Source organism: Hirundo rustica, chromosome 5 (genome assembly GCF_015227805.2).
Source record: "Hirundo rustica isolate bHirRus1 chromosome 5, bHirRus1.pri.v3, whole genome shotgun sequence".
In the NCBI taxonomy this organism is placed as follows: Eukaryota; Metazoa; Chordata; class Aves; order Passeriformes; family Hirundinidae; genus Hirundo; species Hirundo rustica.
This window is the reverse complement of record NC_053454.1, coordinates 59,525,926-59,539,030: the sequence shown is the minus strand read 5'-3', so window position 1 is coordinate 59,539,030 and position 13,105 is coordinate 59,525,926. Positions and strand designations below refer to the sequence as shown.

The following is a 13,105-nucleotide window of genomic DNA, read 5'->3' as shown; positions in this document are numbered from 1 at the left end:
GGTCGCCGCTGGGTGAACAATGGTAACACACTCTGTCAGTCTGTTACCCCCCAAGTTCACATTTTTGGTTTGCAGCAGTCTCTTTTTATACACTGGATCGCGGAGAGAGGCTCAGGATGTCGAAGGTCCTCCCTCCGAGGCATCTTCATTAAACATGCAGGTTTCAGTTCTAAGAGTCTGAATGGATCAGCGGAGGAGGACGATGCTGTTAATGGTCGGGTCCAGGTGTGGTGTGGAGATGTTAATTCCAGCCGGAGACCATCTAGATACGGATCTGATACAATCATCGGGTCCTCTGGGCTATCATCCCCGTTTTCCGTTGCCTTTTGTTTCTTTTTAACGATTCCTGGCAGTGACAGTTTTCTGTCCTCTTTTCTGGTAATTCCAATCAAGCTTTCCTCGTGTCCCTCCCATGCCTTTTCAGGCTAGAGAAATTTTTGTATTTTATTAAGCCACCTTCCCCTGAGTTAACTCACAAAATGCTATTTTAAACAAAACTTAACTTCCAACATGCTAGTTTATACAGAACTTATACTTATAGGGATGGTATTACATTTTATATCTTTTAACACGAATTAACTTTAGGACATATATCACAGGGGGGATTTCTCAATGGATAGCTCCTGTTTCAGCCAGATGGCTGGATGTTTAACAAGAGGAAATCATAGTATGGGTATAGGCGCTTTTATTACTGGGACAGAATATGGGACTTGCTTCAGGCTCTCTCTTACAGGGACCAGGCAACATTCCCCAAAGGCGTGTGTGCCAGTTCAGTCTGTCAGGGAGAGCTCATGGCATCATTTTCAGCAACACAGCTTGCTGTGCATGATTTTCTTTGTGTGTGAGTAGTTGTTTTGTGTTTGGTGGCAGGACTGGTGGGGGGGAAGGGAATGGGAGGAAGTAGTTGTGTTCCTCGCTTCCCCTCCTGCTGATGTTTTTGTCTACAAAGAGAATATTTTATTCCTGCTCGGTTCTAAGCACCGAATGGATGTGTATCTAGCCAGTAACAGCTCTTTATTGTTTCCTTTGAAGGCCAGACAATGCCCTTTTGAATTGTGTATATTGGTGATCATCTTCAGAATTTTAGTATTAACTACAAGGGCAGGGAATCTGAAATTCATGAAAGAAGTAGCAGACCTAGTGGGGAGGGAACTAACAGGTGGGGAATTTACTGATCCTGATGGACTTCTGTGATTCATTGTAGCAAGAAGACCTAAATTTCATTTTCCTAAGATAGTTGGGGTGAAGGCGTGTACTGGTGTGCCATTATAATCTGCAAAGAAAGAAGTTGATTCCTGTTTCACTGCTAAGCTGCTGATGTAATACTAATATAGTGCCTGGAGAAATACTTGTGACTGTAATTACTAAGCAGATAATTACCTAGCTGCTTATTTAAATAACATCCTTTTGGAACTAGATGCACAGCTCGGACCTATAATAGCTGTTGTGAAAATGAGTGTCTCATGCAGCTTCTGTCTGTCTGCTTTTTTTTTCTTCACAAATGTTTTGATAGCTGTAGTAGTATAACCCATACATTATCATACCCTAACTTGTGTTAATGATTATGTGTGTGTGTTGTGTTTTTCTTGTAGTGTCTGTCTTTGAACTTTGGAAGTTGTTGGTATTTTCTGTAACGTAATTTATGATCATTTTTTAACAGCTTCCACTAAAAGTAGAAAACACTTTAAAGTATTTTGAAGGGTAGAAGTTAGCTCTTACACTAACTCCAGTGAAATTTCCTGAGAATCTCATCTTGGTGGATTTTCATATAAATTTAACAGAAAAGTGGAGAACCTTGGTGAACGGCTTTATATCAGAGCTGCTCAAATGGGTCAGTCTCGCTTATGCTCATGGGGAAATGTGCAGCCATCTGACAGCCTGTGGGAAAAAACAAAGGACTGTTTTTAAAGTGAGGATGCTTATGCTATGCTTTCACTGCTTGCTTCATTTCTCCAGATTGTTCTGCTTCTACCACTAAGAGAAAACTGTAATGTTTATTACAAGAGTAGTGGTTTTATTGTCCATGTTTGTAATCTACTCATCAAGTGTCTTATTTTAGTTTTGGTCCTTACAGAACATGATGTTCTGCAACTGCCATTAATTCACATTTTTAGCTCTAGCAGCAGAAGGTGGGTACAATTGGCTGCAATGCTTCAACCCTCCTGATAAACCATGTGCCTGTCACAGTGGGGCTGTGTCATAGAACTTCCACTTGCTTAGTTTGCTTTTTCAGAATAACTTCTAACTTCTTCCTCTGTTTAAAAAAGCCAAACACCCAGCAGCTGGAATGTTCAACTCCCAGGTTCCCTATGAAGAGCGTACCTGCTTGGACCTGCTGGGGGAAGAAACTCATCAGGGCTCTGTAGTAAAGAATGTGAGGCAACAGTGGGATGTACGTGCCAGAAGAGGCAATGGGAGGCAGAGAAGAGACTCCTCTGCTGGGAACAGGTTTCTGTCCTTGCCACTTCCACAAAACTCCTCTTGAGGTTTTTGGAGCTGCCCTCTAATTGCATCCTTTGTGTACTGGGTGTTTAGCTCGAAGATCACAAGCTGAGAGGAGAAGGACATCTGGTCTCTAAGGGACACAATGCAAGCAAGCAGAAAGATTTGAGCATTAAAAGTTTGTAGGATTAACTGCTCTCCAAAGTATCTTCAAATAGATACCATATCATTAGACATCATCAATTTTAGCATAAGGGAGGACGTGTGCGTTCATTGTGTGGATATTGAGGCTTTTGCAATGCCTGTGCTGTGGGGCATATCTGTGAAAGGAAGTTGGTTTATGAGTTGTGGTGCAGTCTGATCTGGCAGGACAGAAGAATCCCTAAGGAAATGCACTGATGGGTGTGCAGAGCAGCCTTGCAGTCCAGGTTCTAGGAACCGAGGTGTAGCATCGTGCTCAGAGGGATGAAGGAACAAAATACTGACCGGGTGTTCATGTAGCATCTGCTGAGAGAGGCAGGAGGCTCTTTGGGGCTGTAGGAAGTCAGTGTGCAATTTAAGACACTGCTGCAATGCATGTGCAGAGCCAGGCCAAATCCAAACTCTACAGTCATTTACAAGACAGGTGTTCCCTAACTTTCGACTTTGCTTCTCTTAATTACTGTGCAGGGTGCTTGATTGGCATGTGCTATAAACAAGCAGTTGTGAGCAGGTGAAGTGACTGTTACTGAAAATACGGGAATCTTTTCATTTTTGGCATTAAGGAATTCAAGTCACATGTGATTGCTGAATTCAAGCTGTGTGATGGTTGCAGCTGACTGAGGATTGTGCAAATGCTTTCACTTAGTGGAATAGAAAGACCCTTTTTTCTAGATACTTATTGTTTATAGTAAGGTTTAGGTGTGCTGCTTTCTCTCCTAATTCTAAACAAAAAAAATCTCAGTCAAAATATTTGTACAGGACAAAGTAGCAATATAAGTGTTCTTTCACTGTTCACTTTTGCATATCTAAGATTTGGGCCTAATGCTGGAGGTCCCAGAGGCAACAGCTCTCATCCCATAGATAATCTGTGCTGTGATAATCAGAGAAAATATCACTGGATTTGGGCAGGCAAAAATACATCACAGAAACTCTTTTAGCTTTCGTGTACAATATATTTCAGATGACATTGCCTGGACCCACACTAAGCTAGCATTTTTTCTAATTGGAGAGAAACACACTAGGAGACAACTCTGGAATAATTCCAGAAGTAGTATCTGCTTTGGAATTTGGTTACTTCTGGGCGGGGCGGGGGGAAGTAATTAACTGGGACGTTATTTATATGTTGTGGAAGAAGATGCAGACATTTTTCCTGCTGCTTAGTCAGTAAAGGTTTGGGTCTTTGAGCTCAGATGTGATATTCTGTTAGTTTACCTGTTACAGCAAGAGAAGCATCCCCATACTGAGGAGTTTGGGAAAAGCTATGGGTTTCTGGAGGAAACTGTGTTGTTTTATTTTTAGTTGTGTGATCAATGCTGATTCAAAGTCTTACCTATGTTTTTTCATAAGGATGATAGGGGGGATGACAATATTGCATTCTGTCTAATTTTTCTGCAGTTGTGGAAAGCCAGTGCATATTTCCAGCAGGGACTGACAGTTGTTGGTTTGCAACTTAGCTTTTTTGATGACTTCTCATTTCATGAATTATTTTTTGCATGGTACCAAAATGTTCACTAGCATTCGTTCCTAATGTTTTACTATGTGTTAGTAAAATACTTTATGAACATGTTTTATGAACATGTTCCAGAAAGGTGTTCTCTTTCTTGGGTTAGAGAGAGAATATTTTTCTTTATTAATGTTTCTTATTGGTAGTTAATTGCCTTCACTTTTACAAGCGTAGCTCCAGTTTGTTATTGATGTTATTTTCTTGGCTTTAGCATTCAGTTACTGTCGTTCATCACAGCTTAATCTTTAGGCTGGAGTTCTTCAGTAATGTCTACTTTCCCTTCGTTATTCTAATTAGGGTGCCTTTGGAATCATCACATGTCCTTTTATTAATTGACCCTCCACGATAACCTCTCTTTTTGGTAATTTAAATAATTAAGTTCTTTAAGTTTCTTGCTGCAAGGCATTTTCTACTCTTGAATAATTTTTACAACTGTTACTGACCTTTGGTTTTTCATCTGCATTTAAGCAGAGATGTAGGCATTGCAATTCTGTGGAGTATTTCACTGTTTGTGGTCTTTATCTATGGAGCAGAAACTGTTTTCAGTGTATTCTCCTTACTCCTTCCCTAATGTGAACCTTTCGCTGCAGTGGCTACATCTGTTCTAGGGATTTATTCTGCTCTGACCCTCACACTTCTCATGCAAGGTCCTGCCTGATAAACTTCAGTCACCCAGTTGGAAGGCTTGGTCTGTGTTGTTTAGGAGACTGAGGTGTTACTCTGCAGAGCCAGTAGCTGGGGGGTGAGATGAATGATAGCTCCCCTGGATAGCTTTGTCTCTTTGTCACAGCAAAGTCAGGAAAAAAATCTGTGCTTGTCTCTGTATGATAAAGCCAGTGTCTGAGAGAGTTGGAAGGTCTTGTGTGATTAGATTTTAAAGTACTGTTCTTATTCTAGAATTAATTTGAGAGTACTTTGCATTATGTAGATAACACTGTTGTAAATGCTGTGGGATGTGCACCAAAGGATCGTAAAACTCATCCAATAAAAAGTACCAAAGCATTTTGTGGCGTTCAAAGCCTGGCCAGCCTGCTTTCTGCTGGAGGATATCGGATGTTTTTTCTCTTTCAAGTTGTTGGCTTTAAATCCTCCAGGCACGTCCTAATCAATGCCTGGCATATAAAATTAGCTAATGCTCTTAGCTGCAGCGTGGTACTTACTGTGAGAGAGGGTGCTATGCATTTAAAGGCTTTGATGGAATAATGCCTCGGTCTCCTGTACTCAGCAAGTTCCTTCTCCTTTCTGAGCAGGATACAAGGGAGCTTCCAGAAGTCAGCCAAGATGAATATGGTGAAGAGGATCATGGGCCGGCCCCGGCAGGAAGAGTGCAGCCCCCAGGACAACGCGCTGGGCCTGATGCATCTGCGGCGCCTCTTCACGGAGCTCTGTCATCCTCCTCGGCACATGACCCAGAAAGAGCAGGAAGAAAAACTTTACATGATGTTACCAGTGTTCAACAGGGTAAGCCGGGCAATTTGCAGGAAGTGTTTTCTTTATTTGAATTGTCTGCTCATATTTTGTATTCCCAAGACCTTTTGGTTCTAGCACAAGAGGTTTTCTCCCGTTGGCATCTTTTCAATTTTCCCCTTATCCTCTCACACAGTGTTGTGTTAGGGGATAAACTTACCTTTGGAGATTTCCTTTTCTTATCACTTTTTCTCAAGTGCAATCCACAGATGCACGTAGACTGACAGCTTTTCTGCTGTCCTCACTGCTATTGCAGTCATCTGCTTTCCAACCTAAACTTTGGGAGCAAGTTTATACTCACTTTTTTTTGTGTGACAGCACTGTCCCTGAGTCTAAATAACACTTCTCCCTTCTTTGCATTTATTGTACTGATGCATATTTAGAGACAGCAATCATGTGTCCTGTCAACTTGGTTTTTCTGGCTACACGAGCAGAATAATTTTAATTTCTCATGTGATACATTCTCTATGTTCTTATCACCCTTATTGGCCTTTTTCTATGTATTGAGTCTGAATCCCCCTTCATGGACAAGGGAGATTTTGAACAAGCAATCTGTAGGGAAGGTATAAAAGCCACTTTTATTGTGACATTCCTATTTCCACATGAGTACTCTCTTGTACTCAGGTACTGAGATTTTGTTTGGAGGCAGAACTATGGCAACTGTCACTGGAATTAATAGGAACTAAATCCTCCCGATATATCACTCAGTTACCCTGCCAGTTTATTGTGAATAATCATTTTGATGGTAGTTTTAGGGTCGTGAAAGACCAGTAGGTACAGATCTAGCTTTCCTTTTTTTCCCTGCTGTGTGCTCCTACTCATTACTTCTTCTTGGGTGATGGAGTTGTGCTTGTATATGCTACCCCAGTGAACTGGAATAATCCAAAACGTAAAAGGATATTTTGTTGAAAATATGGCTTATGTAGGTGTTGGACACTGAGCTGCTTGCATGCTTGTGATGGTTTTGCTGGGAGAGAGTTGATTTTCTTTATAGTAGCTAGTGTGAGCTGTGTTTTGGATTTGTGCTGGAAGTAATGCTGATAGTATGGGGATGTTTTAGTTGTTGCTGAGCAGTGCTTACACAGAGACAAGGCCTTTCTGCTCCTCACCCCACTCCACCAGTGGAGAGGCTGGGAGTGCAAATGGAACTGGGAGGAGACAGAGTGACCTCAGCTGACCCAGTGGATATCCCTTACATACAAAGTCAGGCTCAGCCTATAAAACAGGGGAGGAAGGCAATGGGGGGCTGTTCAAAGTCATTTGTCTTCTCAGGTCACTCATGATGGGGCCCTGCTCTCCTGGAGAAGGCTGGGCACCTGCTTGCTCGTGGAAAGCAGTGAATGAATTCCTTGTTTTGCTTTGCTTGCTTGCGTGGCTTTTGCTTTCCCTATTAAACTGTCTCTATCTCAACTCGTGAGTTTTCTACCTTTTACCCTGCTGTTTCTCTGCCGTGTTCCACCTGAGAGCAATGAGCCTGTGTGGTGCTTAGCTACCAGTTGAGGTTAAACTACAACAATGCTGTGTAGAAAAATTAATCCTAGTCAAGACACAGTATTACTAGTGTTTTCAGTCTACTAGGTAGTGTGCTTTAGTGGATGGATCACTTGAATGCCATTTGGTTGCCGTAGGTCTTATTTCTACTGGTAACCTGTTGTGTGAGTTTGGGAGAAGTAAGCTCAGTTCATATGCCTCCTCTTTAATTTAGCTTCTTGGATTATATGCCCTTTAGTTATGGACTTTCTTGATTTGTTTTTACAAATTAGCACCGTAGAATCTTAATCTTGCCTTGAGCCCGTGAAGGTTATTTTGATGCAGTTATGTTTAGAAATCTCCCTCTGGTGGTTACATGGGGCTGATGCTTCTGGAAAATAGAATGCCCCCACTTGAGCACTTCTTCAGCACTTAACTCAGATCTGCAGGTGGAGAAGAATTCTTTTTCTTAGCCTCTGTGGTAACTGGCAGAAGCATTATACCTACAGAAATTGCAGTTGGTGATATTACCGGGTTTAAGTAAAACTAGTGTAGCAATGCATGTACAGCAGTCTAAGGAAAGACTTTGATTAAACTTCTGAGATAAAAAAAAATCAGTTAAGTTTTAATTTCTCTGTTGTTTCTGCCTTTTCTCTTTTCAATTTTATTTCTCAATACACATCTCCCTCTCTTTATGCCGCTTGCTGGCTTTGTCCTTATTCTCAGCTCCTCCTTTGGAATCTGCTGAAGCCTAGTTGAAGTTACTTCATGTCTTTGCACCACTTGCTCTACCTGTCCTTCATTCAGCTCATGTGCTGAAGTATTCTGAAAACCATATCAGTAACCCCAGGTTTTCTTTTCACATCATCAAAATCAGCTCTTAAGTAACCTCAGGTACCGTTTATATTCTTGAACAGATTGATGGTTTCTGTGATTTCTATTTGTGTGAATGCATCTTGGCTACTCTTTTCCTCAGTTTTCTTGTTTTTTCTAGTAGGTTTTCCTTCTGCAGGTTCCCCATGTCTCTTTTTTATTCTTTGCAGAACTCATCTAGTTTTGTTTATGGGCTCTTTTCTCTGAGTCCTAGCGACTCTTTGTACTCTTCTTTACTGAAGTGAACTTGGTGCTGAGGGCACATTCTTATGTGCTTGCCAGATGTTTTGTTTTTCAGTCCTACTTCTGGTTGTTTTCTTCTTCTTTCCTCTTTTTTCCCCTCCTCAGTTTCCATGTTTAGTTTTACCATCACTCTCCTCAAGCTCTATCTGCTTTGAGCGTGTGAGGTTCTTAGAGCTGTCCTTTGTGCCACAAATACAGGCTGTTGCCAGATGTTGTCACTCCAGTTTGCAGTCTCTAAAATCTGGATCATAGCTTGGCATATTGAGGAAAGCAGGTGTTGTTTCTGCTCTTTCACTTCCTTTCTGCAGACCTTGATAACTACTATCAGTCATCAATGAAGTGGGATAGTGTAAGCCAAACAAAACTGATTTTTCTTGATCAGTCAGGTCTCATCCTGTCTCTGTTATAGGGGGACTTTTCCCTGTATTTCATGTAAAGGCATTCTTGTTTTCCTGTACTCAAGAGGCTGAGCACTTGTGATGCCATCTAATTCTACTTTCACAGTTTACCTCTTTTGATTCCTGGTTAATGCCACCACCTTCTTTTGGTCTTCACATACAGAGTCTGCTGTGGCTTCCTTGGCTTATCTAGCTTTATGTCTTCTGGAGTGTCAGCTCTTGATGGTACTGCTTGTTTTGGAACAATTCTGCTAGCTTAGCAACTCTGCAGGTCACAGCAAGACAAACTGATTGGAATAAAAATAGTACAAAAAAAAAATATCTCATTTTCTAAAGAGTCTTGGAAGAGATTTTTGAGAGGCAGATATGGTAAATCTTGGTTCACTCTAAAATTCTGACACAACTTTTCCCTGAGAAGGGACACTTTTGCTGTCAGGAATCACTAAAACATTATTAGATGTTCCTTTCTAAAGTTTTTCTTGTTTCTCAAACATAATCCTTAGCTGCAGATGTTCTAAGTGATCAGTTAATAACTTCATTCAATTTCAGACTCAGAATCCATCCATCAGTTAATTTGCACGGTTATCTCTATTCTGTTGAAGATTTTTAAGTGCGATTAAGTACTTTTTGTGTTACTGCCTTAAGCAAAGATGATGAGAAGGGAATACAGGTGACCTTGCCCCTGTAAAGTAACAGCTGTGTTAATTACCCAGTACAGCTTCTCCCTTGATGAGTCACAGCTCTATCCAATAAAGATGAGTGTGAGTAAAGGGAGTGGGTTAGCTGGTGAGGGGAGAAGCATGAATGGGAGAGGATGAAGAAGCAGGATCCTGGGCAGAGAGAATCACTGCTGTGAGGTCAGTCCGGGTCTGCAGTCAGAGCCTGTTGTTGGAACCTGCAGTCACAGTCTAGCCAGGTAAAAGCCTGCAGTCAGAGTCTGCAAAGCAATACCTGCAGTCAGAGTTGAGCAGGAAATAACCAGCGGTCAGAGGCTGCAGGGGTAAACCTACAGGAGGAGCTTGCTGCAGGCAGAGTCAGGGAATGGTTGGAGTCAGGATGGCTGAGCTGTGAAGAGGAATAAACCAGGACCCTTTTCATGCTGTGTTTCACAAGAAGTCTGTGTCTGGGCTCATTTCTGTGCTCTCATAAGAGGGCTGCTGCAACAATGGTGTATCATAAAAGCATTTTCTGTTACAAGATTGGAATGTCTGTATTAGGAGGAGAAACTCCAAGTTGTGAAGCTCAGATGCCATCCAGTAGTCCAGAATGTCTCCTGTACCAGAGTGGTGAGCTGTTGGAAGTGGGAGCTGCATTTGTTTGGCTGGAATCAGTGTGTGTGTATGTGTGTGCACAAAATGCAGTAAGGAGTCCTGGGAGAGGCATTTTTTCTGAGTGCAGACATCTAGAGTGAAGAAGGTAACTCTGCTTCTTAGAGGCATCCAGGTGGTCGACAGCAGGCAGCCAGTTAAATAACCAGGGTATCCAGGAGCTATTTTGAGGCTTTCTTGCTTTGCCATGGGGCTGGGTTTTTTCCTCTTATCAGAGGTATCTCATGTTCTGTGTGAAATGCTGCTTTATTTCCTTTTTATATTTTATTTTGAGGATTATTAATCAGTAAATTCAGCAGAGGTAAGGCATTCTTAAGTTTGGTTTATAGACAGAGCATGTCTCAAACCTGCTGTGGATAAAACCATCTTGCTAGTTCTGGTAATGAGTGGGTTTACAGACCATTTCTTTTTCTTCGTTGTTCAGGGAGGCTTATGAAATGATGAATCACATAGTAATGAAAAGCTAAATTGGTGCATAATTAACAAAAGATTGGCCCTGTGGAAGAGTACTCAAAAGACTCCTTTCAGAGTTCAGTGAGTTTGTGGAAGCACTGCTCTACCAACGTGGTGGTAACATAACGCTTGTGCAGTATGTGCGAAAAGTGGATGGAATAATGAAGAGGCTGGTTTTGAATAAGTGGTACATTATCTTGAAAGAGCCTTGCTTTTTCCTTATTAAAAAGATGATACACTGCTAAAATGTGTAACATCCTGTTCCTGGATTTTGCTATTACTTTTAGTCAAAGGGTATACAAATATCCAAAGGAGATGCTTATTCTACATAGTGCAAACTTGGTTATGGGGCAGCTAATTAAAATTCACTTGACCTCAGTTAACCTTTTACTGTAACTTTGAGTTCTCCGCATTTCCTGGGAACTACTGACAAATCTGAGCAAGCTCAGGGCAGGTAACAGGGCCAATAGTTTTTCCTCTTCACTTGGTCTGGGTGAAAGAGCTTTAAACAATTAGTGATGACAAGATGATAATGTGCACTCTGGTCTAGAGAATCTTGCTTATGTTATGTGAGCATGCAATCCTCAAGGCCTCTTCCCTTCTCAGAGCCTTGTGGAAGTTAGGGGCTCTTGGATGAGTTGGGAGCTGATGGAGACAACTGCAAAAAGAGGTCTGGTGAAATATTTAGGGAAACTTGGATTGTCTGTACTGGGCATGTTGTGTAGTCTATAATTCAAATGAGGGGTGTTTTTCTTGGTCTGAAGAAAACAGTTGTCTGCCCGTAATGTCTGATCTCCCATTTGCTTGCTTTAATGATAATGGTGGTCGAAATTTTCAGTATGAGAGATACTTATGCCTTTGGTGAAAACTATTTTTATTTTGAGGAAACTGAGTGCTCCATTTCAATCTTGTATTTCTGGCTCCATTTCATTATGACTTTGCGATGCAAGTAGACAGGAAAAATATTTTTGGCTGTTTTGTGACGTGCCAGAGCAACTGATACTAAGGGAGGTAAGAAGTCAAACTTCAACAAAGGTTATTCTTCCTTTTGCCTCTTAAGTCTTCTTCAGTGACTTAGGGGTTTCAAGGTTAGCTGGCACCACAATTGCCTAGCATCCCTGTTGGCTGTAATCAGGGATTTCACTGGATGTCCCTGGACTTGAGCATGACCTCAGCCAAGTGTGTCAGCAGCTCAGCTGTAATAGGGTAACTGGGTCACCCGGAGAAAGGAGGCAGGGGTGAAGCAGCTGTTGAGTCCAAATCAACCGTACTGCTGTAGAACACATCCTCCTTCTGGGAGGCCAGCATAACCTGTTGAACTTGGGTTTTGCTAGAAAAATACTGTTGTCTTTTATGCTCATCAGGGGCACTCCTGAACGATAAATAAATGTCTGTAATGGAGAAAAATTTAAACAAGCAGAGACTGTTCATGTGCTGAGTAGGCTGTTCTGTTTCTTCAGCACTAACACAAGTGATGATAACATAATTTGGATTGCATGCTTTGGTAATGAATATCATGGGTTTATTGTGACGATTTTAGTCTAAGTTTTACATTGGAAATGTGGTTAAAGACTCCTTTTTTGTGCAGTCTTGAATAAAGAGTAAATTACTGCAGCAACTAGCTAATCCATTTTGAGATAATATGTTCCACAGCTTAGTGCAATACCACAGAGTTAACACATTTCTCCCTGTTATATGTGATCTAATCCATTATTTAATAACAAAATCAATGCTTAATCATGAAGAATAAGTTATTAGAATTAAGTGAGAATTTATAATAAAACAAGTCCTGCAGTTGTATTCAGGAGGATCTTAGAAGAGGGGAGTAAGTCCTTGAGGTATCAGCAACGTGGGAGGCTTCCTGGTATTGTCAGTTTATTGAGGAAGGACGTAACAGGGCAATTCTAATTCTTAGTCCTTTTAAAAGACTTAACACATGTCATTCTATTTAGGCCCAGTAAATAGTAAAGGAGTTGGTCTTAGAAACAGAAGTCCCGTTGGAGAATTTGGTACCTGTTCTTTACCCTGTTAAGTGCAATCTCAGTCTTTTGGGGTTCTGCAGGGTTTTCATCTTGCAAGAAAATGTACAACTCTCTTTTCCCCTCCATTCATCACATTTTACCTCCCTGAATGAGGTCTGAATTCCAGCTCTGAACATACCTTAGAGCATGCACGGTGCAAACCAGTGCAGTGATGAATGCTGCAGCATGTAAAGAAAAACTTGTTATCTCCGTAGGAATACTTCTTCACAAAGAGACGTGGATGTTTATAGTGATCCTTGTAAACGGAATTATTTTAATGCATCTGTTTTTCTCTTGTAGGTGTTTGGAAATGCTCCTCCAAGTACAATGACAGAGAAATTTTCTGACCTCCTGCAGTTTACTACTCAAGTGTCACGATTGATGGTGACTGAAATTCGACGGAGAGCATCAAATAAGTCCACAGGTATTGCATGGGGCACAAGGGTGGCCTTTTCCCCATCTGTGCATCGTGATTTTCAGATCAGTCAGAGCAGTATGAGCTGCCATTCGCAGCAACTGTGCAGGCTCAGAAACGGAGTTTTTAGCAAGGAAAATGTGTTGTCTGTAGTTCCTTTGGACTGAGAGAAGAGAGGAGGAGGAAGAGGTTAGATGTTTCCTCCCTGGGTTATGGAGAAAGCAGAGTTCCACAGAATTCCAGCAGGTGAGAGAGAGGCGTGAAGCGAGTTACATGACCTACTAGGAGAA

General features: G+C 41.4%; 1 protein-coding gene across 11 annotated transcripts in view; it reads left to right on the top strand.

Moving 5' to 3' along the window:
• The window catches only part of WDFY3 (WD repeat and FYVE domain containing 3), a 154,081-nt gene that overhangs the window by 44,829 nt on the left and 96,147 nt on the right, over positions 1-13,105 (top strand). For all 11 annotated transcript variants that reach the window (XM_058420815.1, XM_040065491.2, XM_040065490.2 and 8 more), the window contains 2 exons: positions 5,398-5,608; positions 12,701-12,824. In XM_058420815.1, coding sequence (XP_058276798.1) covers positions 5,429-5,608; positions 12,701-12,824 — 304 coding nt within the window. In that variant the 5' untranslated portion in view covers positions 5,398-5,428. The remainder of the gene's footprint in view (positions 1-5,397; positions 5,609-12,700; positions 12,825-13,105) is intronic.